The following is a 21,889-nucleotide window of genomic DNA, read 5'->3' on the forward strand; positions in this document are numbered from 1 at the left end:
TGAGTGGGGCGTGCCTTCATCACATTGACAGCACACGTCCACATCGTCTTGGAGCCTTTTTCATGTCTTTAAGCATCATTTTGTACACTTTTCCCACCCCCATTATTATTTAGACAGGGTTGTTAAAGACACGCTTCTCTGGGTTGTGTGACATTAATTTCACTTCACAGGAACTTTTGATGATGGATGGATTTTTACACCGTCAAGTCCACAGCGGTGATGCTCAAAAGCAGCCAGGAAGGTCCCAGGACTTGCAGACCAACAGTGATTGTTTATCTCTTGCGTGACTTTGAATGCATCTCACGGTCTTCTCGACCACTTGCATTGCAAGTTAAAACGTTTTTGGAGCTTTGGCAAAGCTGCTGACTCATCACAGTAGCCACTGATTGATTGTTTGTTTTTTGTTTTTTGTTTTTTTTCCCCCTGAAGGGGAACTGTGAAAACGATTGAGGGGACCTATCGGAGTGTTGTAATTGCGTTTGGTTAATTATCAAGGACTTTGAGGCTTGTCACAGAAGTGGAAAGGGAGCAAATGAGATCAAGCGGTCGCTCTCCCACTGACAAAGACCCGGGGAGGGAAAGAGGGAGCAGCTGGGCTCCATTACACTTTTTTTCACAAGCACCTTTCATGTGGTGACATCTTCCTCTGCGTCTTCACTGAGTAGCTGCTGCGGCGGCGGCGGTGGCGGTCTGTCCACGTACGCCTACTTTCCACTCCCTTAAATGATGTCAAGCGCCATTTCGTTAGAGGGCAAGTCAGCGTGATTTATGATGCGCACACATGTAACTTATTCCGAGGAGATGTTGAGAATAATGAAGGCAGTGCTATTTTAAGTCCACACTTACTAAGTCACCGTGGGGATTTTATGCTTAATATTCATGTCATTTGCTTTGCTGCCAGCGCATGTGACTTTACGGTCTTATTAGTCATTTTCACATCTTTTAATATGATGTGTGTGTCTGTGTTCTCCCGTTAAATGTCAAATTGATGAGTTTTAAGGGGGACGTATTATGAAAGACTGACTTTAAATTGGGCAGCACGAGTGGTTAGAACATCTGCCTCACGGGGTTTGACTTCATAGCTCGGCCTGAAGCTTCCCGTGTTAAAGGGGAAATCCAGTGCTCTGCATGAACAATGTATCCAATAATCCAAATCCGCGCAAGTAAGTCATGTTACTCGCGAAAATGGCAGCGCCCCTGAAAATTCGTAATTGTCGATAAAAATCTTCTCAAAACACGATTAAATGAGAGATGATTTCACATCACATTGTCAAAATAGAGTACATGTTACATGACCTATTGGATGCATTGTTCACGCAAAGCACTGGATTTCCCCTTTAAGTTTGCGTTTGTGTGGGTTTTCTTGGGTAATCTGGCTTCCTCCCACATTCCATGGCATGCATGTGAGGTTCATGAAAGGACTTGAAATTCACCAGCCATTGTGGTGAGTGGTTTCCGGGAGTTAATAGCCACTCAACACTTCCTAGCTACAGTTTTGTTGTTGGAAGATTATTTTTAATATGATTAACGCTAAAGGAAAGAACTAAATCTACAAGCTTTTTTAAATGTTATTGAGGTTCAACAAAAAACATACAGTAGAAAAGAAAAATAGCATCTTAGTAATATCAATTAGTCATATTTACCACCTTATTGAAAAGTTTACATTTCAGCCCCTGGGCGTTTGCAAACAGCTCAAAAGTAAACGCTGAAACACACAAAATGTGAAAAAACAAAAAAGAGTTGATGAAAAAATTACAACTGATCAAAATAGACATCTTTTTTTTTTTAATACAAGGGGCCAAAATAGGTTACGTTTTAAGTAACAATGTAGTCACTATTAAAATATGCAATAAATCTAGTTACAACTTTAAACAAATTCAAAAACATCCTCCATTATTGGTTTGTTTGCTATATTGATCAAGGTGTGACAAGGGTCCAAACGGTGATTATTGGGTAGAAATATTTTATTCATACAAATGTTTTCATCGTAAATATTCTCTACACTCTTTCCAACTGTATTTTGAATGTCATCCGAGGCGAGATTCTGACCAAGATCACATGCCTGTGCATCAGACCTGCAAACCACTCACAAACACAGGTTTCACTTTGTAAATGTTTCCTGGTTTTTGAAACACAAGTCCCGCTACATCCAGTAGTGACGCCAATGACCAAATGTCAGAAAGGTATAAGGCCGCCCCTGTGAAGGCGTCACGCATTTCTTAACCTTGTCAATCCTGACACCCAGCGGTCAAAGTATAGTAACGGCCCGATGTACACTCCTCCGCTTTTGTTAAACTTTGGGAGGTTGCACTATTCCATCCATCCATCCATCCGTCCATCCATCCATCCATCCATGGAGCCGTTGAACTGGTCACCTGTTAATCGCAGCTCATTTCTCGGAGAAAACAAGCCAAGCATGTCAACTTCCACACAAGAAGGCCAAAGTTGAACCCAAAACCATTTGCTGACCCTGCTGCATAATTGTATCTTTTATCATTTATTTTAACATAATTATTATTAACTCTTTGGGGAGAACAACAATGTTTTTTTTAATACAGTATTTTAAAATTTAGTACGCCTATACAGATAAAGTAATTTACCCATTATCTAATTCATTGGAAACTCTAAATTGCTTTCCTTCGGTATGAGTGTGTGTGTGTGTGTGTGTGTGTGTGTGTGTGTGTGTGGTGTGTGTGTGTGTGTGTGCCCTGCGATTGGCTGGCAACCAGTTCAGGGTGTACACCACCTTCTGCCCGGAGATAGCTGGGATTGGCTCCAACGCTCCATTGACCCTGGTGAGGATAAGCGGCTGAGAAATGAATACTAAAGAAAAAAAATCTACACAGTATAAGTACTGTACAGTCGCTCTGTCCAGTGTTCCCAATATCATTTACTTGAAAATGTATATTCATATTATGTATATTGGTTTAGGTTATGACGTTCTCACGTTTTTACACGTTATTTTTCAACGCACAGCAATAAAATAAATGTAAAAAAAAAATAATCCAGGCGGAATCAATTGTTGCTTTTCGACCCTGGGAAGGCTTTTCCGAACGGACATCTTCGCATTCGATCTGTTTTCATGACAGCTGGACTAGCAACGAGATTGTTTGCCTCATCAAACTGAGAGGCGGATTGGTATGTACGCAAATGTAAATATTGTTATGTAAATTAAATAGAATGCATCGTTCAGGCGTGTGTATGCAGTTGGAGTTGTGTTGGAGAGGCCTTGGCAGCTCTTGATAGCCGAGCGATGCTAACTAAGACTTGATTGCACTGAGTAGCATTGCACTTTCCTGTGTAATGTGGTAGCAGGGTGGCTACGTCAACATTTTATGATTGTCAGCCTTTCATTTCCTAATGCCGTATTAATTTTGGTTTATGGTGGGTTGTACTTCACCGCGTCCTTAAATGACTTGACGACAGCGCTTTGGGTAATACTTCGTGTCTTTGGGAGGATGTCATGTGATTTCCTGCTCTTGCTAAAAAAGTTGAACTTGATAATGGCTAGTGCTGAACTAAACAATAATACACATAAGAGAGCGTGATTCACTGTTTTGACTATAAATTAGGTTGCGTTAGATTCACTTTTGTCTATTGTCATTGGATTGAACTATGAATTTGTGATCTAGGCTGCAGGGGTTTCCTCAGTTTACGAAGGAGTTCCGGTCCTACAGCGGCCACGTACCTTGTTTTGTTAGTAAGTATCGTACCTCAGTCCAGTGCTTCCCGTTTTGTTCCCAGGTTAAAGAAATTCTCATAGCACACTGCCGCACAAAAATCTGTATAATTGGGCTGGGCAGTGTTAAGAGACTCACGTTTTGTTTTTGATTCCGTAGGTTGCTATTTGGTTCAATATTGATTTTAGGGCTCTCATATTAATTCAGTAGGAAGTAGAAATACACTAAGGTTTTACAATTTGAAAATGTTTACTTTTGATGCCATGTAACTGTATATCCCATCCCATAACATTGCATCTATTTATTTATTTAGCTGGATCTTTATGTGAAAATTAAGAGTTAAATAATTAAAAATTAAATACAAACATGTTATAGAATAAGGTTAAATATGACTGAACTGTAACTAAATCATTACCCTTAAAAGTAAAAACATCAAATATAGTATTTCTTTTTTTTCTAAACGGGCCGTATGTTTAGCTACAACCTTCATTACAACATGTTTAATTGTATTTCATATTTCAAATGTTATAGTATTCATTTGCTTGGTCCACACAGGATAAGCAGTATGGAAAATGGATGGATGGATGAGTTAGAATTAGGAAATGTGTGATTTGATTTAAAAAAAAAAAAAAAGAAAGAAAAGAAACAAAAACAAATGTAACATGTTATGTGTTCTCTAGCAGGTGGAGGGATGAGTTGCTCCCCTGTGATTGGCACAGAGGTGTCGGAAATGGCAAACGGGATAATGACCCCTCCCTCTTCAGACAGTCCTCATATTGCGGGCTCGTCGAAATGCGTGCTGCATAAAGAGGACTTTCCCGAGCAGGAATCAGAAGATGGCTGCCTCGGACACACAGAAAACCACGTGGGTGGAGAAAGGAGCGTTTATAGTCTTCATGGTTTGGACACAGAAATAGGTGACAATGTGAGAACAAGTCTCTTTTCACCACACGCCTCTCATGAGATGGACCTCTCACCCTCTGAGGACACATACAAAGCAGACTCTGACTACACCTTGGGCTGTCCTGCGGACTCGGGCGCTGTGCAGCCTGAGCGTCAGGCCTGGTCAGAGCGAGCACCATGTGAACTTTCGTCTTGCAGAGGACATCCTGTTGCTGCAGACGTGTACGGTGGAGAGGAGGAAAAAGAGAAACAGGATGAGGAGGAGGATGAGAAGAAGTGGCGAAATGAGTCCTCGGAACAGAGAAAGGAGGTTGAGGTGAGGTGCTTGGCTCTTAGTTTTATTTTGCTTAAATGTTTAATAGGAATGAATACATTGGCTATTACATTGAAAATTCAATTTCTATCATTGAGGCAAACTGTGTGAATACAAATAATCCAGGAAAATATCATAGGCACACAATTGAGTATTAAAGTACTGACGTTACCCCGTATAGTGACATTTTGACACATGATCCGTGTGCCGTTACCCATGCGTAGACGTGGCAGCAGCTGTTGTGTCTCAATTGTTGTTTCCGGGTGTGATTCCACTAATATATTGCCATAATTCAAACTGGGACAAAACTAACTGTGTCAGGATTCATCATCTTCTTTCTATTAGAAAAAAAAAGTCGACGGCAACAATGGTCATCCGGCTGGACCCTCCAAAAGATAAACAATCCCCTGGTTGCAGTGCAAACTTTTTACAGTGCGAGTGTGATGCAGTACAAAGCGGGCTACCTGACACTCTTGGCATCCTAAATAAGGATGCGGTGCCCTCAGTCTTCGAGTCACAACGTGCTACCACTGCACCAACAGGGATCCGATAATAGTTTGGTAGAAAAAATTGGTTTTCAGAATCAATGTAATCAGACGACTCAATTGGCGCCATGTTTGTTTACATTCTTTTCAACGTGCTACGTCACGATGATCGTGTGACCGTGCGCTAGAATGACTGAGACCCAATCTAATAAGAAAATTATCACGAAACATTGCCATAGAATCTAAATCAGCCAACGTAAATTGATGATTTCACAGAATAAACACCAGGTTGTTTTTGGTGGGGAGAGGGGAGGGAACCAGCAAAGTCAAACTTTGACCATGAATTCATCTCCTTCTGCTTCCTTCCTTGGTTGACACCCTCATCTACGTTCCAGTCTTTACGTCGCTACTCCTCCTCAGCACCGGGTCCCAGCACCTCCTCCGCTTCCTCCTCCTCGCCGCCGCCTCCCCTTGTCCCCTCCAATAATGTCCCCTGCCCCCCTCATGTCATGGCCCAGGTGTGGGTCCGAAACGTCCGAGGGATGCAGGACAGCAAAAGCTTGGATGAGATCAGTCAAGCCTGTGGAGGTAGAGCTTCGACTTCTAAACAATACTTTTAGAACCTCCATATTCTAACCCAACTTGTTGGCCACTCATCTCCGCAGGTGGAGTGGGGGCCCGGGGAGCAGGCAGAGGGAGCCAATCCGAGGGCCGACGGGCGACAATCTCCTCGGCCCTTGAGCTGGAGGGCACGGTTAGCCATGAGGGCGACCTCACCAACTTCATCACCAAGAACCTGGAACAGAAGATCAAGATGAGCTCAAAGCCGAGTCTGGACTGCAGTGACTGTGAGTACAACACTGGAGCAAATTCAATTGTCTCTTTTAATATGTTACAATTTAGTTGAAACTTGTACAAAAATCTCTTCTGCTTCAGTGGATATAAAAAAAATTCTCTACCCCTCTGTTCAGTTGACAGTTTCAGGACACATAGCAATACACAACCATTTACACCCATATTCACACCTATGGGCAGTTTAGAGTTTTTTATTGAACCGGCTCCGCATGTTTTTGGGATGTGGGAGGAAGCTGGAGTACCCGGAGGAAACCCACACGGGTACAGGGAGAGCATGCAAACTCCACACAGCCAGGGAAGAAATTTGAGCCCCGGTCCTCAGGATTGTGAGGCAGATGTGCTAACCGGTTTGTGCACCAGGCTGACCCTCCTTTCATATGGCCAAGAAAATCTTTTTCACAGGGGAGCTAAAAGTAAAAAGCTGAAAAGAATGTGTTTGCAGAAGTGTGGACACTCTTTTATAACTGCAGATGTGGCTGTGCTCAAAATTAGCCAAAGCTCAGAAAAAAAGTAAGTACCAAAGTTATTGTAGTAAATCACAAAAGAATCAAATAACAAATCAACATAGAAAACACATTTTTGTAAACAAAATAAAAACTCGAGTGCTTTTAAAGCTAAAATGTGATTTTACGTCTGTAAAACTAACTAAAACATAACATAAAACATTGTCAATTTCACGCAAGGTTTCAGTGTTGATTTTGAATGCACTTATTTTTTATTTTTCAGATAAATACGTAGCTAGAGAACAGATACGTAAATAAGGTCAAAGAGACTTTTGGGAACAAGTAGTTGACTTAGTGCGTCCCGCCTAGAAGTGACGGCATCAAGGAACGCCGTCATATTGACAGCCCGCCAGACCCAGTGCGAGATTTGCTGCGAAGCCAATTTGTAGGTCCAAACTTTTTTTGTTATGACGTGCTGCTAACGGAGAACCCTGAAACGGTTCAGACTTGCTAGCGCTTCCATAGAACCAACACGTCAGTTATTTGTCATTTGACACAGCAGCTGATTGAACTACTGCCAGCAACCCTTTGACAACAGCATGAAAGCTTGAAAAGCTTTGCCACGATAACAACAACAATAAGAACAAAACAGCAAACAACATCCACTTACGCTGGAGGTTAAAGCAGGCTTATTATCCATTTGTCTGTCTTGAGAAGTTTGCAACAAGTTTGCAACTCACACTCTCGAGTTATTCATTAAATGTTTTTTTTTTTGCGTGCATTTAATTTAGAGCTGTGTAAATGTTCTTTTGGATGTTATGATCAATGAAAAAAACTTTTCATCATCACTCCAATTGATGTTGTGACTGAGCAAGATTGTCTGGCTTGATTTTCAACATACGACTTGATCGTGCATAATCCTAATGAAAGTAATGACTTCACTTGAAATTTGAACTTGACTTGACATTTGGTGGTGACTCAACTTGCCCCCACCCCCTCCCTACAGTATCTTGGGACTTGCTTCTGACTTGCACATAAGTGACTTCCTACCATATTGTAGATCCAGTTTGTACGAGTAAACCTATTCACTTGACTCCACATTAGATACAGCACACTGTGATATGGAATACATGAAAAAATCTTTTTTTCGGAATACATTGTGGGAGTCTATGATGACACGTTTTTCATTTAGATAATTTTGCATTGAATCCAGCCCCCCACCTCTCCACCCTCAACACATACCTGCCGATGTAATTGGGATGGATGGCTCACACTGTTTATTTATTCTGGAAAAATGGAAAGCAGCCATTGGTTATATGGCAGGCAAAGTCTTGACTGCGTTTTTAGGTTTTTAGGTGCAGCAATGAACTCTAATTAAGTCAGTTTGCATTCACAAAGTCATAGAGACACTGTAGTTTGCGGTGGTGTAGTGATGCCTTATCCTAATATTACATACAGTATAAATGACAACAAATATATTAAAACGACCCGTTTATATCTAAGTGGTGTAGCTATAATTACTCTGTGTGGTCGCTGCTGAGCCAAATCCATTTATCTGTTTCTGATCATTCATGTCATGTTAATTTAACAGTGATGAAAGTCCTCCGGATTTTCCCAGAATTCCGGATTTTTAAATTTTCATGAAAATTGAGGAAAAATTGCCTAACATTAATCCGGATATTAGTTGACCACATTGAACGAACATGTGTTTGAGTTCATTGTTTTGCTTTCACGAGCGTAGCCATGTTGAGCCACTATCACGAGTAACAGTAACGCCCCTCCCCTCGCATACTCCCCTCCCCAGAGGTCGCTTATTTTGTGTGGTCTTGACATTAATTTACGTGTTTGTTTCATAAACGTTGTTAACCAAACAAGTCTGCTCCAAAACAACCGGTATTCACCCGGAAACAGGAAATGGAAGTTAACCGTACTGAGCATGTACGAAAGCGCATGTTCAGAATTGCTTCGCGTAATGCGAGCGCATTTACGTCGAAGGTCATCAACATCATGAGGCATGTCAAAGGAAATTCAGTTACACCAGGGGTGCTCATTGCGTCGATCGCGCAGCGGTGTCACGGCGTTAAAAAAACAAAAACAACATTAGACTATCATCCACCTCGTCTCTTGATTCAGGTGTGGCTAATACCTTGAGCGCATGCACATAGAGGCGCGTTCTAGCAAGGCGGCCTCCTATTTACGGCAGTCCCGTGGTGCGTGTCCCCCCCGCCATCCCCTCACAAGAATACGTCACGATTGCCGACAGGAATGTTTGTTTACAATGTATCGCTAGCTTGTTGCCACAAACACCTGATTATTTTGAACTAAACTTTCTGCATTTTCAAAACACTGCGGATATAGACCGTTCATGTTTATTCCTTGACAGGTCAGTGCATTTAACTTTTCTTCAGATAGTTTGTCAGATCAAGAATTTTTATTGATGAAAAATTTTAAATACCAAATCAACTTCTTTAACATGTTTTGCTGTACGATGTAGAAATTCTAGGATCTATTTTCGTGTATATCCTATATCTATACTATAATATGTATGATGTGGGGAATAGGACAATTTTAGATGTCTTTTTACTGAATAGTTCACTTAATTCATTTGTCTTGAGATAAGATGGCATAGTTTAAGAATATTTTAATGACTGATCTGATTTTGTGCTATGCAGTGATAGAGGGATGGGGGGCAAAAAAATCTGGGCTTGGCCCTTGGGGAACTTCTGCCCAATTTTTTTTGGGGTCAGGACTTAGAAATTTTACTTCCAATTTTTGGCTGAATTTTGTTCACAGATCGCCAGAATGCACCACAGCCATCCATTTTAAAAAAAATTTCCCGGGAGGCATGCCGCCGGACCCCCCTAATACCCGCATTTGTATTTTCAGGAATTTTTACAAAAGTCCACTTTCATCTCTAATTTAACAGGAAGATAGTATTGTAAGTAAGATAGTATAATAGTCATACCAATGGCCTGCTGGTTATGAGGGAAAATTGTAACAAAATCACAAATGTTGACAAATGCCTGTATGAAGAGTTTAAAATACAAATAAACCACCAAATTTGATCCCCAAACCTAAACATCTGTTCAGTTTGCCCTCGCAACACTACACTGCCTTAGAAATGTATAGAGTCCAGATGATTTAATTTTGGAAAAAGCATTTCCAGAAATGTGCACAGACACGTGGTCAAGACTATACTAAATTTCCACCAACAGCAGAGGCTTCGGCCTTCTCTTAAGAAATAGCGTTCCCCTAAACCAAGAGCTTAGAGGTCCAAATGGGATTGGCCCTTAGTTTCTGCCCAGCATACAAAGCTTGTCTTGCAATCAAGTTGTTCTGTGTCACTTTGGCATTCCTCAAAACAAAAACAAAAAATGTTGGTAATGATATAATTGCCTACTCGCCTGCACAACAAATTTTCTTGTCATTTGAATTGAAAAAGGTGATCAAACAGAAATAGAATTCCATCCTCGTGGTTCCTCCTAACGTCTGAAACATGACATTTTTGGCAGCGGACTGTTCAGGTCCCATCTACCGCAGCCGAGGGTTGTCGCGGCGACCGGCAGATATCCCGCCCATTGATCCGACCGTCCTGGTTGACCTTCAGAGGCACACGCAGGAGGTGGCCCAGAGTGTGGAGAAGATGATGCGAAGCCTTAACGGAACCATCCAGAATGTGAGGATCATCAGTCCGAAGCCACACAAACGTGTCATTTCCTCCGCCTTGATTATTTTCTCATTTTACTCCACGGAAACCCCCTCCGACCACCCCACCCATCCCTCCCTACTTTGACCAGATGACTGCTTTGAGCGTGGGTTACATTCAGACTTACAGAGACTCTGTGGACAGCCTGGGGGAGTCTGTGGACATGAGTATCAAGGTGAGCAGCCATATTCTGACATCATCATTGCATAAATATGTCGTACAAAAAAAAAACGTGAAACTATTTCAATCCTACCCTTTCACCATTACCCCATCAAATTTCTCTGATCCAGTACGCAGTGCAACAAAATTTGTAGCAATAATGAATAACTGTGAATAGTTCCCAAAGGTACTTGTAATCGTTTGCACCAAAACAATGGGTAAAATTAAAAAATGGCATCAATCACAATAATGATCTGGATTATTTTCATGCTGGACATGATGAAAATTCAAACATGAATATGAGAAAAATTCAGTAACTTCTTTGTGAATGGATCACACTTGGCAGCTAACATTTCAGAAGTTGACATTAAAGGAGAGAATAAATTACTCATAAAGGAATCCAAACACCAATTGTGGGTGGACAATAATAAAGTGCGTATTACAGTCCATCCAGCGTTTGACAGATGCACATTACAGAGCATGTACACGCTGATGGCACGATGCGAGGAGTTGGACCGCTCCATGCAGCCCATCAACATCCTGGCGGCGCAGATCCGAGACATCAAGCGGACCCTGGATGCTTTGGAGGCCATTTGCAAGTAACTCCACCTACGGACACAGACCGCCCCCCCCTCTATACCAAGCATACCCCACGAGGTCCTCTGCAAGTAATCCCACCAATCATCACCGTTTACCACTGTGGGGGGGGGGTCATCGTTTTGCATTTACCAGGCATGCTGGATTCCTTGGCCCACGCTCGTTATTTACCGTTAATCACGTTTGTGTGTTGTGCTCGAGTCATTTGATCGCTCCGTTCCAAGAATGTTGGATGATGTGCGTGTCGATCTCTACACTGACGAAAAAAAAATGTATCCGTCCGGTCAGCTTCGTTCAGGTTGCACTGACGTCTTTCCCAAGTGGGGATGACGTTTCTCTTTTGCTCCAAGGACAGTGACTTTTTTTTTTTTTTTTTTTTTTTGGGAGTGGGGGAGTTGGCTAAAACTAATCTATTTTTAATAAAATGCAATAAAGGCACACACATCCTTCACTGCAGGCCTAACGGGGGAAAGTGAGCTTCACGGAGAGCTTCGTGTATTTATCTTTATTTATTTGGTTATGTTGCAAACTCGGGAGGACAGTAAATTTCATTGTGACTCTGAGATGCCAAAGTGCCATTTTGAAGCGTTTGAACATTTGATTGCAACTTGGACCAATTAAAGCTAGTGATTGGTGTTTCACTCTCAGACTGTTTCTTCAACTGGTGAACTGTACGTCACACGTGCCTGGACAACGTCTCAATTCCAACTTTGAGACATTCAAACTGTCCACAAACGACAGTTCTGTTAGCTATGTTAAAAATTGACTCCAAAGCCATCGCAGTTTCCACACTTTAAACAACTAAAATGAATAGATTCAGATGGAGATTGGATCACAAAAATTAGCCTTTTGGACTGTGCTGATAATAAAAGCTTTAAAAAAAAAAAGTTAATGGCTGCTGTGTCCACTTAAGTCATCGACAAGTGATCTGAAAATATAAAACTCGGATTTGTAGAACTGCGTATTGATATTTATCAGTTTCCTGCATTTATAAATCATTGTGAAAAAAAAATGATTAACGTGAGAATGTCATCACAGAATAATATATTAACAATAGGATAAAGGTAAGTTGAGCAAATGTATTTCAGAACTGTGAATCATGCAGGAAGCTCTTTGCATTAGTCAGTACCCAAGAGGCTCTCCGTTCCAGGATAAGGGATAAGGATGGTGATCCTTGGAAAAAAAAAATGACTGAATGTAGACAAGTGTTACGTGTGAATTTAGACAAAAATCCCCAAACTCAAACCAGCAAAATATGACAAAGCAGTTGTATTGCGTTGAAGACAATCACACACACAACAACACAACACGAAAATAATAAAACAATCTACACAGAATAGAAGTTCAAAGAGCGAGTAGTTGAGTCAGGCTATGAATATTCACTAGAGTTGACTAACCAGGCCAATCTTCTTTCCAGCGAATACTCCATGTCAACAAATGTCCAGAAATGTCCAAGAATGAAAAGCAGAATGCAGTGTGGCGTGTACTTGTCTACTTGTCCAAAGAGTGGTGGTAAGAAGCTCTCTTGGCGGTCCTTCTCAGTCTTCTGATATAGGCACACCTCGGAACATTCCAGAATTCCACATCACAAAAGAACCGCATCATAGTAACATTAAATTATGAAAGGAAAATAACAGATAAAAATACACAGACACACACATAACAACAGTAAAATACTGTACAGTGGTAAGAGACACTCTGACACTTCTTACCGATCTGCGGAATCAGTGGTTCTTAAACTCGCCTCTGCGAGGTTTAATTTGAGAAGCTGTAAAGTAATTAAAAAACAAAAACAGATTATGAGCAGGTCACAGCCCAATACTGCACCATGGATAATTTTCGTACTGGCCTGCTTGTGTACTGTGCCTCATTCTTTTTTGCTTTTTTGTTTTTCCCATGCCCAAGTAAACCCACAACCAAAACAACAAAAATAAATGGAAAGCATAGTGTGACCTTAAAAAGAAAGCTATTCAAGAAGAAAAAAACAAGTATTCCTTACAACAGTGATCCGTTTGTTCAAAGGCTGTTCTACAGACCTTGGGTTGTCACAAACCCGAAACGTTCATTGTTTCTGCTACTAGTCTTGGGTCAAGTAAGTGCAGAGCTGGCCCAAGGCACAAGTGAACTCAGCAGCTGCTTAGCGCCCTACGGCCACGAGGGGCCAGTAAAGCTCAATTAACGCTAGAGCTTTGTGTAGTATTGTTTTATTTTATTCATTTTTTTCTTGTGGTGGTGGTAGTGGCGTCGTCGCATTAAGGAAGAACAGAGTAACTAAAAGTTATGTTTGGAACTAGATAGGCTTTTTTTTTTTTTCAAACCTAAAGGTTTTCCACTTTCACACGGCTTTAAGAGAAAGCTTACTCGCTCATCAATGTATTCCTCGTGTAATATTTTGTTTTGTAGATTTTAGGTTAACAGGCAATATTGAAGTGATCGTCGTCACGTGCTCGAAGAGGGCGCTAGGTGACGATGCCGAATCTGTCACATCCATTGCTGTCTGCAGGGGAGCCCTCCCTCTGCCACTCGCCGTCGAGGTTTCTCATTGTCTCCCCTAGTGGGCTATTTGTACAGAAAAAAATATATATATATAGAAAAAAACTACCCTTACGATAAATGGCACCATTCATGAGCATATTTAATATTTGGGTTGCTCCTGGATTCCCCCTGCTCCCAAAACAAAAATGCATCCGTATAGGTTTGCTATGAGGTTGAATGATTAAACCTTTATTTCCAAACACTGGAGAAGAGAGTAATCAAAAACAATGACAATAGTACAAACTGCTTTTTTGTATTTGGGTTTTCAATCTCTTTTTCATTGGCAGTGTGATGACGTCCTTCCAAGTCCTGTTAAAGTTGCCCAAAAGCCAAGTGACAAAGTGACAAGTGTTACAGTATCGGTGTGCGTTGGCACGTCCCCAGAAAGTTGAATGCAGACTTGTGTGACACGTCCTCATTCTTGCTCAAAGGCACTTCAGTCGAATGCTCCGGCTAAAAGGTTGCTTCAGTCCACATACAGACAAGAAGTCAGCAGCAGCCACAAAACGGTGCAAGAGTTTGAAATCAAAGGTGCGGAAGTGTTTTCACTTGGCTTTGTCGTGGAAGCAACTTTCGTGATGGACTCTGGAGAAAAGGTTCCCAAAGAGCCTCCAAGATCTTTGGAAACGTCATCAAGCGTCCCATCAACAGAGGCTCCATCTTTGGGGGACTGCTGATCTGAGATGTCTCCGTCCGAATTCTTGTACCACTGACACTGGAAGTCTTTCTTCCACATCTCAGCTGGGTCCGGCTCAGCTGCTTTGGTGTCTGGACCGGGCTCGTCTGTGGCTTTGGGCGCGTCCGCCTCCTGGGAAAAAAATCGTCAGCTTGAATTTATGAATAAATAGCAATTTAATCAAATGAAAATGTTTGACACCAGGCTGTCACCGTGACTTTCATCGACTACTTAATGCTTTCCATTTGTAACAGGTTTTATGTCAATTTCTGTTGATGCAAAATAGTCAAATTGGGGATCAATAAGGACATGACGGCCATGCGAGAAGTGGTCGTAACCATCATCGATCACCTTTTCTGTCACCTTCTCCATCGCGTCAGCGGGCGGCGGAAGGTGGAGGTAGGCGGAACTGTCCGGATTTTGACGGACGCATCTACCTTTTCCCTCACAGAGGGAGGCTGAGCAGAGCCTGGTTGCTGTGGTTACGTTAATGGAGTAAGGTCCCAAGACCTCGCTGATGAACTCTGCCAGGTCCTGACATTCTCGCTGCAAATGAGCAGACAAACACGAGGAAACTGGTGTGTACGAGCACTTTTTTTCCCTTTTGTATTATGTGATTGGAGACATGTTGGTTTTAATTCACGCTGAAAACTTCCAACACCCGCACCGACATCGAATAGTAGTGCGCCGCCAGTCCCCTACGTCCAATTTAAGATGTCAAATGTTTGCAAGCATTTTACCAGTCCTTTAAAATGTCAAAGCAAAACGAGATCGATGACGAAGTAGATGAGGTCAAAAAATAAGTTCAGTGGCCACACGTGAGTTGAATATGAATATGTCAAATCCCAGCACCGCTAACTGGAAAGGTGCTTTAATTGTTAGCAACTCTCCTCTTGCTTTTCAAAGGATGGTCCCACCTTCAAACAAAACGTCTTCTTGTCATGCATCTTCTAGCGACTTACCTCAGTCTTGGTATCAGTTCTCTGCCAGATGACCACTCCAGCTGTTCCCATGGCAGCACTTTCGCCAATGCTGCTGACCAGGTCTGCCTGGAGGGGGACAGCAACGCTGCTAACACTGGCAAAATGATTCATCTTGGCACGCCAAGCCCCCCCCTTTTTTTTTTTTCTTTTCTTTCCCAGTGCAACACATCATTGGCAAATTGAACTACTGCATTTAGGGATCGCCTCTTCTTGTGGTCTTTTGAAAGCCCCGGAAATGCCACAAAATGTCTGCAAAGCTCTGAACAACAGAAAAGTCGCACTTTGTTGCCCTCGAGTGGCATTTTAGTGCCAAGGAACTATGGTGGAGTGAGGGGAGGAACTTCCAAAAGTAGTGCTTTGCTGATATCTTTTGGCATTGACAAACGTAACGGTTACTGGCAAGATCTTCACAATCCGAACATTTCTAATCATGTGAGTCCAAATCACGAACTGTACTGTACACACACCTGGGACAGGAAAGTGTTGGTCGAGGCGTACACACTGTTGACCAGCGGAAACACGGGAAGATCGAACGACGCTCCGGCCAGAGAGGAAACACGCAGCGCTTCCTGGATTTGATTGGACAAATAAAGTCTCGCTCCGGAGGTTCCACCCTGTATGAAAAGCAGCAAGGTTGATGAAGATTTACGTGCAGACCAGTAGAAAACCCAGAAAGGTGACATGAACATCAAGAATCTTAGCACATCAAAAGAATGACTTTCATCTTCTCCTTCCATCGTTCCATCACCGCAGCATTGCGCAAAAGTTGACCGGAGAGGTGGGCAAATCTGACGTTGGAGGGGGAAAATAATTTGGAAAAATAGGACCACACACACCAATGCATCGCAGAAAGAGGAAAAGGCCTTGAAAACATAGAAGAACGATGACTGACGTGCACAGAATACGTTTTGGGTGCATGCATGCATGTTCATGACAAGATCTTCTTTTGCCAAACACAAAACAGTTATGATCAACAACATTTCGTGTGTAAAAAATATCAAAGTAATTTTTTTCACATTTTAAAACCCTACTTTGAAACCCTTACTGTTTTTTAAAACCCTACTTTGACACCCAAACCCTGGTTGAAAACCAAACTTCGAACACCTAACTGTGTTTTAAAACCGTCCTTTGAAACCCAAACCCTGGTTGAAAACCCTCATTTGAAACCCTGACCCTATTTTATAACCCTACTTTGAAACACTGTGTAACCAAACCCTACTTTGAAACCCTACCCATTTTTTCAAACCATACTTTGAAAGCCTGAACCTATTTTGACACTTGAACCCTGATTTCAAACATTACTTTGACACCTAAGCCCCATTTTAAAACCCTACTATGAAACCCTAACTCTGTTTTAAAACCCTCACCCTGTTATAGAGCCCTACTTTGAAACCTCAATGGCTTGGAAACTGGACATGCACATGGATGGATCAAAAGTCACATTGCCCCCACCAAAGTGGGAACCACATTGGCGCACTACAAAAAGCACCACAACAGACATGCTAATTACCATTACCATTGCACTGGTGGACTGAAAGGCTAAGCTACGTGTATGGCTCTTTTAAATACACAAGGTCTAATTGCCTTTGTTTTATGTTAAGTTTGAGAATCATCACTATTTGCCAGAGTGCTGCCTCATGAGTTGAGTTCACTGCTACCATACAACGCAAATATCACAACCTGGTGCTTGCAAGTCAGAGCAACAACAACAAAAAAAAGTAGAATGACTGCTTGTATTTTTAAAAACTTTAATTACTTTATCTGAAGGCACCACTCTGTTTTATGAAAAATCGTAGGTGTCTGAGAAAAAAAAATTATATATATATATATATATATATATATATATATATATATATATATATATATATATGTTTGGGTTTTTTTTTCAAGCCATGAAAGCATCACCCACCTGAAGCTTCTCCAGAGTGAGAAGAGGGTAAAGGGCAGAGCATCGCTTCCAGAGCCACAGAAGCTCATCATTGAGGAGCTTTTCAGCAGGGGGGCACCGGCCAGTGTAATTGGCTGACGCGGTCTGGGCAGAATCGCCGTTGAAGCAGCTCGGGTAAGGGGAGACACCCCATAAAGCTTTGGGCCGCAGCCGTTTGATTTCTCTCAGGGTTTCCATCATCACTGACTGGGCGGCTGCCTCGAAGTCCACCTGGAATTGAAATAAAATTGAAATAAATCAGATTCAGTACAACATATTGCGAGCAGGGGACTGCTGTATTAGCATTTCTTTGACATGTTTGACGGTGGATCAGCTGGTAAAAGCGCTGGCCTCATAGTTCTGAGGACCCAGGTTCGATCCCGGCCCCACCTGTGTGGAGTTTGCGTGTTCTCCCCATGCCTGCGTGGGTTTCCTCCGGGCACTCCGGTTTCCTCCCGCATCCCAAAAACGTGCAACATTAATTGGACACTCTAAATTTCCTCGAGGTGTGATTGTGAGTGCGATTGTTGTCTATCTTGATGTGCCCTGCGATTGGCTGGCAACCACTTAAGGGTGTACCCTGCCTCCTGCCCGCCTCCAGCTGGGATAGGCTCCAGCACTGCCTGTGACCCCTGTGAGGATAAGTGGTAAAGAAAATGGATGGATGTATGGATGGAGGGATGTTTAAAACCAAAGTAAAATGTATTGAAAAAAAACAATAACAAAACATCCATAATCTACAAAGGCTCATTGCAGAGTTCTTGTTGACTCATATATATATATATATTATATATATATATATATATATATATATATACATACATACATTTTTTTTGTTAATTTGGTATGGTCCTTCAATTTAAAAATTACCAATTCACAATAAACTCACATTAATTTTTTTTATAGACTTGAGCTTCTAATAACGCAACATATTGTTCCAAAGGAAGCCATAAATCATTACTAGTCTGAGAACAACAGTCCGTGTTTTTGTTGTTTGATGATTCATCAGAGTTGCATCTGGACTCAGAGGGAGGCCCCCCAACAATTCTGTACCCAGCCGTTTTTATGTTTCAACTGACTAACTGATGACGGAACTCTGATATTAGTTAGGTTTTTGATACATATACAGAAGGTTTTTACTTTGTATCATTGCAATGATACAGCTTTTTTAAACTCATTTTTATGCGAGCTAAATCCTTTCAATGATCAATTCCCTTCACAAATTTTGCTTTGGACCAAATCTCTTAATGGTGGCAAATGGCAGGGATGGCTGCATTGCTGTAATACTAATGTTTAAATACATGATATTAAATTTGTGTCATTTCTTAGCTGGTACAGGCTCCAGCACATTTGCAACCCTTGTGAGGATAAGCAGCTTAGAGAATGGCTGGATGGATGTCTTGCTTTATCAATTCGCATACTCTCATTTCTTCAAAAAAAGTCCATCCATCTATTATCTGTACCTTTCATCCTCACTAGGGTAGCAGGCGCACCACTGATCGGGAGTACAGATGGCTGCGATTGGCTGACAACTAGTTCAGGGTGTACCCCGTGTCAAAAAATAACCTGAAAATGCAAACACATATTTTGGGAGCACATGAAATGTTTGGAGGGCATGCGCATAGCGTCAGAATTCTAATAGTTGGATGATGATGCACAATTCAGAAGCAGCGGCTCCTGCAGTAAACGCAGACACCTTCATTAATAGCAGTTTCCCCTGCTTGTTTTTTTCTCTAGCTGCAGTTAAACAGAAAAACAGATGTGGAACTATAGTACAGAAGCCACTAATGGAGTGGGGGGAAATCTCTTTTCCGATTAAAAGAATAATAATGATTGAAAAAAGATGAATTTTCCAGGCCTAACCTAGCGTGCATGTTTTTTTTTTGGATCGAGAAGAAACCGGACCGGGTGGAAAAACACCAATGCAAGAACAAAGCAAACAAGTAAAGGGGAGATTTTAACTCGGGACCTCTCAACTGTGAGGTGGACATACTAATCACTATACCAACGCGCTGCCCCTGATCTAACCAAGTCAATAGAATTACACTAAAGATCATCTCAATATTACATCAACTTAAAAAAACAATGTTTTACTGTCCAATTAATGTTTGCATGTTTTTGGGATGTGGGAGGAAACTGGAGTGACCTGAGAAAACTGCAGTATTCAAAACATAAATATTGCTTAAATGCAGTTCCTTTCCATCACACTATATAGTTTGGTCTAAGGCCTACGGTGGAAGGCCCCGTAGAGTACACTGAACAGGTCGCCAATCACAGGACGCATGTAGACGGACGATTTACACTCAAACCTATGACACATTTTGACAATTAAAAGTCTTTAACGAACCGAGCATGCTTGGTTTTCAAATGCAGGAGGAAACTTGAGTATCTAGAGCAAACTCACGCAAGGGCAGCGAGAACAAATTAATTCCAATTTGAACCTCGTCTTTAGAACTGTTAATGATGTGCTAATCACTCTCTCGCTGTGGCACCCTTCTTACCCGTGACCACTTCTCCACCTCCTCCGGAGTCCAGTTAGGGAAAAAGGCCTTCAGCAAGTTCCTCGATGCCTCCTGATACACGGCCTTCTTCTCTCGATTTCTCAACCACTGCGGGAGCCACTCGGCCCAGTGCACCACTCCCAGGCCGAGGTACCTGGGCATAGGTAAAGCTGCATCTAAATCCATCTGAATTTTCTCAAGATGGCTGTCCAGCCGTGTGTGCTGTGGTAAGCCTCCATTGACCAATGTGTCTTTGTCTATAAAATACGGGTAACTTCCAAGCGTGTCCTCGTAGAAGACGGCCACACGGCCCTCGCGCTCCATCCCAAAAGATCCTGGATCGGGCCTCATGGAGCAGCTGGCGTCAGGGATGCCCCAGAAAATGATAAAAGGCTGTCCCGAGAGAAGAGGTGGGCGAGCTCGCTGTGGCGGACCAGCTGTACTGAGGCCAGCTAGCAGTAAGACGAGGAGGGCCAGCGGAACCGTTCTCTGTCCTAGAAGGCCAGCTGAAGAGTAAAAGGTAGCCCATAGCTTAGTCCTGTATTTAAAAAGTGGCCATTTTGCCTTCACATTCAGTAGGGGGTTGGTCCACTTGGCCATTTGAGCTGTTGAGTGTCAGGCTCTCACTCCTCACTCCGCCATGCTTCTGAAAACAATCATCAGAAAAACAAAAAACTTAAAAGTCATCATCAAGGTATTGAGGATGATAGCGCAACATTATGTGCAATTTGTTGCTGAGATGGTATATCCTCCTCAAATTCACTTTCCTTTGGACACCTCAGTTTCATTTTTTTTCCAATTCATTTATTTTCAGGATGTTATTTTATCTTACTTCAGTCCTGATATAAATGATTTAAGTTTAATCCCATAAACAGCAGGTTCATTATTTGATTTTTTTTTTCATAACAAAAACAAAAATAAAAAATCATCTCTACATAACACCATGGGAGGGAAAAGTAGGTGGAATTCCATTTATTTATTTTTTCATAAAATGTGGTCTAATTGCAAGAATAAAAACACACCTAAACTAATAAAACGGGAAAATGTTTACATTTTTTCTAGAGAAAATGTGAACATTCACAGGACTGGGATGAAAAAGTAAGTGAACCCGTGGCCATAAAAACGACTTTGGTATCAACAACCCCAACCAAGAAAAACTTGGAGTTGCAGCTCGGACGTGCGCAGCGATTTAAACGGATGGATTTTGGACCGTTGTACTTTGCAAGACTATTGCAGTTCTGCAATTTTCCTGGGAGTGCTTGCATGATCGTTTTCCGAAGTGAGGAATTTTTGGGGCATCAATGGTGTCTAGAGAGAATATTTGCAGTTTTGTTCCATCTTTGAACGGTAATCATTAAGCACAAGCGCCATTTGCACTAGGAAAAACTCACAGGTGGGGATGTGGTTGTTGTTTGCTTTTATACATGTAGTTGAGCATGAAATGTACAACACTTAGATACGCTGATGTAGATTGCATCAATTAAAAAAAAAAAAAAAACAGACCTGCATATACTCTATGTCACCCTTATTTAAAATAGCATTTTTGTCGTACACATGTTCAGGATATGCAGATATACAATTCGACTCAATTGAGTTTGATCACTCATGTTGCGTTCAATTAGACATAAAGTCCCCTCTTTAAGTGCAATGTCAACTGTGTGGCAATTTGGCATGTTCACTCTTCAGACAACATGTCCTGTCTTGCAGTGCGACACTTCAGGAATATTCATTTATTAAGGATTGTTTTGAATCATGTTTTGACAAAGGGGACATTTTCCCACTTCTTTTCACTTTATCTGTATTCTATTATTATTTCAGTGTAAAACTATGCAAGTTACTGAGGGGGAAAACTTTTTTTTAATGCTTGTTTGGCAAGTAGGAGAAAAAAAGGAAATCCAGACATGAACAACAAAACAAAAAGCAAATCTTTTTTTGAGTAATGTCATTGTTTTTTCCATTTTCTCCAACTGAAAAGAGGGAATCTGAAATTGTGTTTTTGTAAAATTGTTGTTGAAATGTTGTCGTCAGGCCATATATCGCCCAGCCCTCAAGGCACCTCTTCAATTTAGGTGAGAACGCCAGTAGTGCAGCACAAAGTAGTCTTCAAGGGAACAAATACATCCTCC

General features: G+C 41.7%; 2 protein-coding genes across 20 annotated transcripts in view; one reads left to right on the forward strand and one right to left on the reverse strand.

Moving 5' to 3' along the window:
* Positions 1–2,761: 2,761 nt before the first annotated feature.
* Positions 2,762–11,161, forward strand: borcs6 (BLOC-1 related complex subunit 6). 4 transcript variants are annotated; one of them, XM_061832810.1, is made up of 8 exons: positions 2,762–2,795; positions 3,633–3,700; positions 4,361–4,899; positions 5,777–5,969; positions 6,047–6,229; positions 10,192–10,355; positions 10,477–10,560; positions 11,022–11,161. In XM_061832810.1, the coding sequence occupies exons 3-8, from the start codon at positions 4,372–4,374 to the stop codon at positions 11,145–11,147; spliced, it is 1,278 nt and encodes a 425-aa protein (XP_061688794.1). In that variant the 5' UTR covers positions 2,762–2,795; positions 3,633–3,700; positions 4,361–4,371; the 3' UTR covers positions 11,148–11,161. The 4 variants fall into 4 exon arrangements, with proteins under 4 accessions (XP_061688794.1, XP_061688784.1, XP_061688811.1 ...); XM_061832800.1 differs by lacking the exon at positions 2,762–2,795 and adding an exon at positions 3,010–3,138; XM_061832820.1 differs by lacking the exon at positions 2,762–2,795 and adding an exon at positions 3,270–3,434.
* Positions 6,038–21,889, reverse strand: part of si:dkey-72l14.3 (Glyco_hydro_56 domain-containing protein) — an 89,027-nt gene continuing 73,175 nt past the window's right edge. For 9 of the 16 annotated variants that reach the window (XM_061832735.1, XM_061832668.1, XM_061832745.1 and 6 more), the window contains 7 exons: positions 19,764–20,409; positions 17,245–17,493; positions 15,803–15,949; positions 15,315–15,401; positions 14,704–14,898; positions 12,854–14,484; positions 12,396–12,702 (listed from right to left, as the gene is read on the reverse strand). In XM_061832735.1, coding sequence (XP_061688719.1) covers positions 14,143–14,484; positions 14,704–14,898; positions 15,315–15,401; positions 15,803–15,949; positions 17,245–17,493; positions 19,764–20,363 — 1,620 coding nt within the window. In that variant the 5' untranslated portion in view covers positions 20,364–20,409 and the 3' untranslated portion in view covers positions 12,396–12,702; positions 12,854–14,142. Of the gene's footprint in view, positions 6,178–12,202; positions 12,315–12,395; positions 12,703–12,853; positions 14,485–14,703; positions 14,899–15,314; positions 15,402–15,802; positions 15,950–17,244; positions 17,494–19,763; positions 20,410–21,889 lie in introns of those variants that run through there. The other 7 variants (XM_061832760.1, XM_061832770.1, XM_061832708.1 and 4 more) reach the window with 7 other exon arrangements.

Source organism: Syngnathoides biaculeatus, chromosome 2 (genome assembly GCF_019802595.1).
Source record: "Syngnathoides biaculeatus isolate LvHL_M chromosome 2, ASM1980259v1, whole genome shotgun sequence".
In the NCBI taxonomy this organism is placed as follows: domain Eukaryota; kingdom Metazoa; phylum Chordata; class Actinopteri; order Syngnathiformes; family Syngnathidae; genus Syngnathoides; species Syngnathoides biaculeatus.

What these genes read in the sequence shown, in the direction of transcription:
- borcs6 (XM_061832810.1), top strand. Translation starts at nt 4,372, where the DNA reads ATGAGTTGCTCCCCTGTGATTGGCACAGAGGTGTCGGAAATGGCAAAC. An exon ending in GATCAGTCAAGCCTGTGGAG is followed by an intron (nt 5,970 to 6,046) that starts GTAGAGCTTCGA and finishes TCATCTCCGCAG; the next exon opens with GTGGAGTGGGGGCCCGGGGA. An exon ending in GAGTCTGGACTGCAGTGACT is followed by an intron (nt 6,230 to 10,191) that starts GTGAGTACAACA and finishes CATTTTTGGCAG; the next exon opens with CGGACTGTTCAGGTCCCATC.